This window comes from Octodon degus, unplaced genomic scaffold (genome assembly GCF_000260255.1).
Source record: "Octodon degus isolate 3935 unplaced genomic scaffold, OctDeg1.0 scaffold00028, whole genome shotgun sequence".
Lineage (NCBI taxonomy): Eukaryota > Metazoa > Chordata > Mammalia > Rodentia > Octodontidae > Octodon > Octodon degus.
The window spans coordinates 8,020,136-8,021,420 of record NW_004524604.1 but is presented as its reverse complement, the minus strand read 5'-3'; the positions used below and the strand labels follow the sequence as shown (position 1 = coordinate 8,021,420).

Sequence of the window (1,285 nt, the reverse complement as noted above, 5' to 3'; positions counted from 1 at the left end):
ACTCACTTGGAAAGTAATCCATCCCGGCCTGAAGGTTCTAGAAGGTACTTATCCACTTCATTGTTAAATAAGCGGTGGGGTAATTGCAAGCGCTTGGTGGTGTTACAGAGGTTTAAGGCATACAGGGTCAAATCTCCTTCTTTATACTTTGGACTAAAGGAAAACAGGTTAATTCAGTAAAAATATTTACTGAAACTTACGGAAACAAGAACTTGATTATAAATAGAGTAAGGGATACTAAGTATTAGTATCCATAATGATGATAGGACCCGTTTGTATCCTTCCCATTAAAGATAATATTTGACCACTCATGTGGTCTTATTTTGAAAATATCATTATAAAATTGCTCTTCACATTGTCGTTTTCTTTTTTTTTTGGTGGAACCAGGGATTGAACTCAGGCCCTTGTGCTTGCCAGGGAAGTGCTTATACCACTGAGCCATCTCCCTGGCCCCCACACTGCCATTTTCTGAGCCAGAGCTTTGAGATCTTTGCTCCTTTGCCAAGCTAGACTTCTAGAAAGCCTGTATGACCACACACTTTTATTTATAGGAAAGTTAAATGGTAAAATATAAGTTTTGCCAGCTCACATGAATTAAAATTATACATTGTACAAATAAGAGCTATTCCTAACTATATAAAGAAATGTATCAATTGACATTTTTCAAAATGTACCTATTCAAAGCCCTCCCCTACTACTTTATAGCATGGCCCTATTCATAGAGTTGTCAGATGATACGAGAAATTCTATGTGGCTTTTCAGGCTAGAGATAGTATTTTATTTTATTATTATTACTATTTTTATTTTTTTTTTGCAGAACCAGGGATTGAACTCAGACCCTTGCACTTGCCAGGCAAGCGCTTACTCTACTGAGCTAGAGATAGTATTTTAGTATCCTTCTATTAGGAATGATGGATTGAAACTCAAAAGAAGAGCAAAATCCTTGAAATGTGGGGAAAAAAATTGCTTCCTAAAGCCAGAGGATGCAGAAAAAGAGTCTGTGTGGTATCTCCAACTCTACAACTGTGCAACTTCTTTTATTTTTTTTCATAATTTTATTGATAAACAAACAGCAATGAGACAGTTTCAAATCAAATCGCTAGGACATTTTCAATAATTAACACACTGCATACATTCTTCTTAGTGGTTAATTGCTGTACAAGATATGGACTTGAGATTCTATTTACAAACTCCAGTAGAACAAATCATTCTATTCATTAAGAGAATTTAACTATATATCCATCCTAACCACTTTGAATACACAGATACAAAATGGACATTCATC

The 1,285-nt window shown here is 35.2% G+C and overlaps 1 protein-coding gene across 1 annotated transcript in view; it reads right to left on the bottom strand.

Annotated features, from left to right (window-relative positions):
• Nucleotides 1–1,285, bottom strand: part of Hpse (heparanase) — a 33,564-nt gene that overhangs the window by 6,815 nt on the left and 25,464 nt on the right. The window contains exon 11 of the mRNA XM_004629274.2: nucleotides 7–153. Within this exon, the coding sequence (XP_004629331.1) occupies nucleotides 7–153 (147 nt within the window). The remainder of the gene's footprint in view (nucleotides 1–6; nucleotides 154–1,285) is intronic.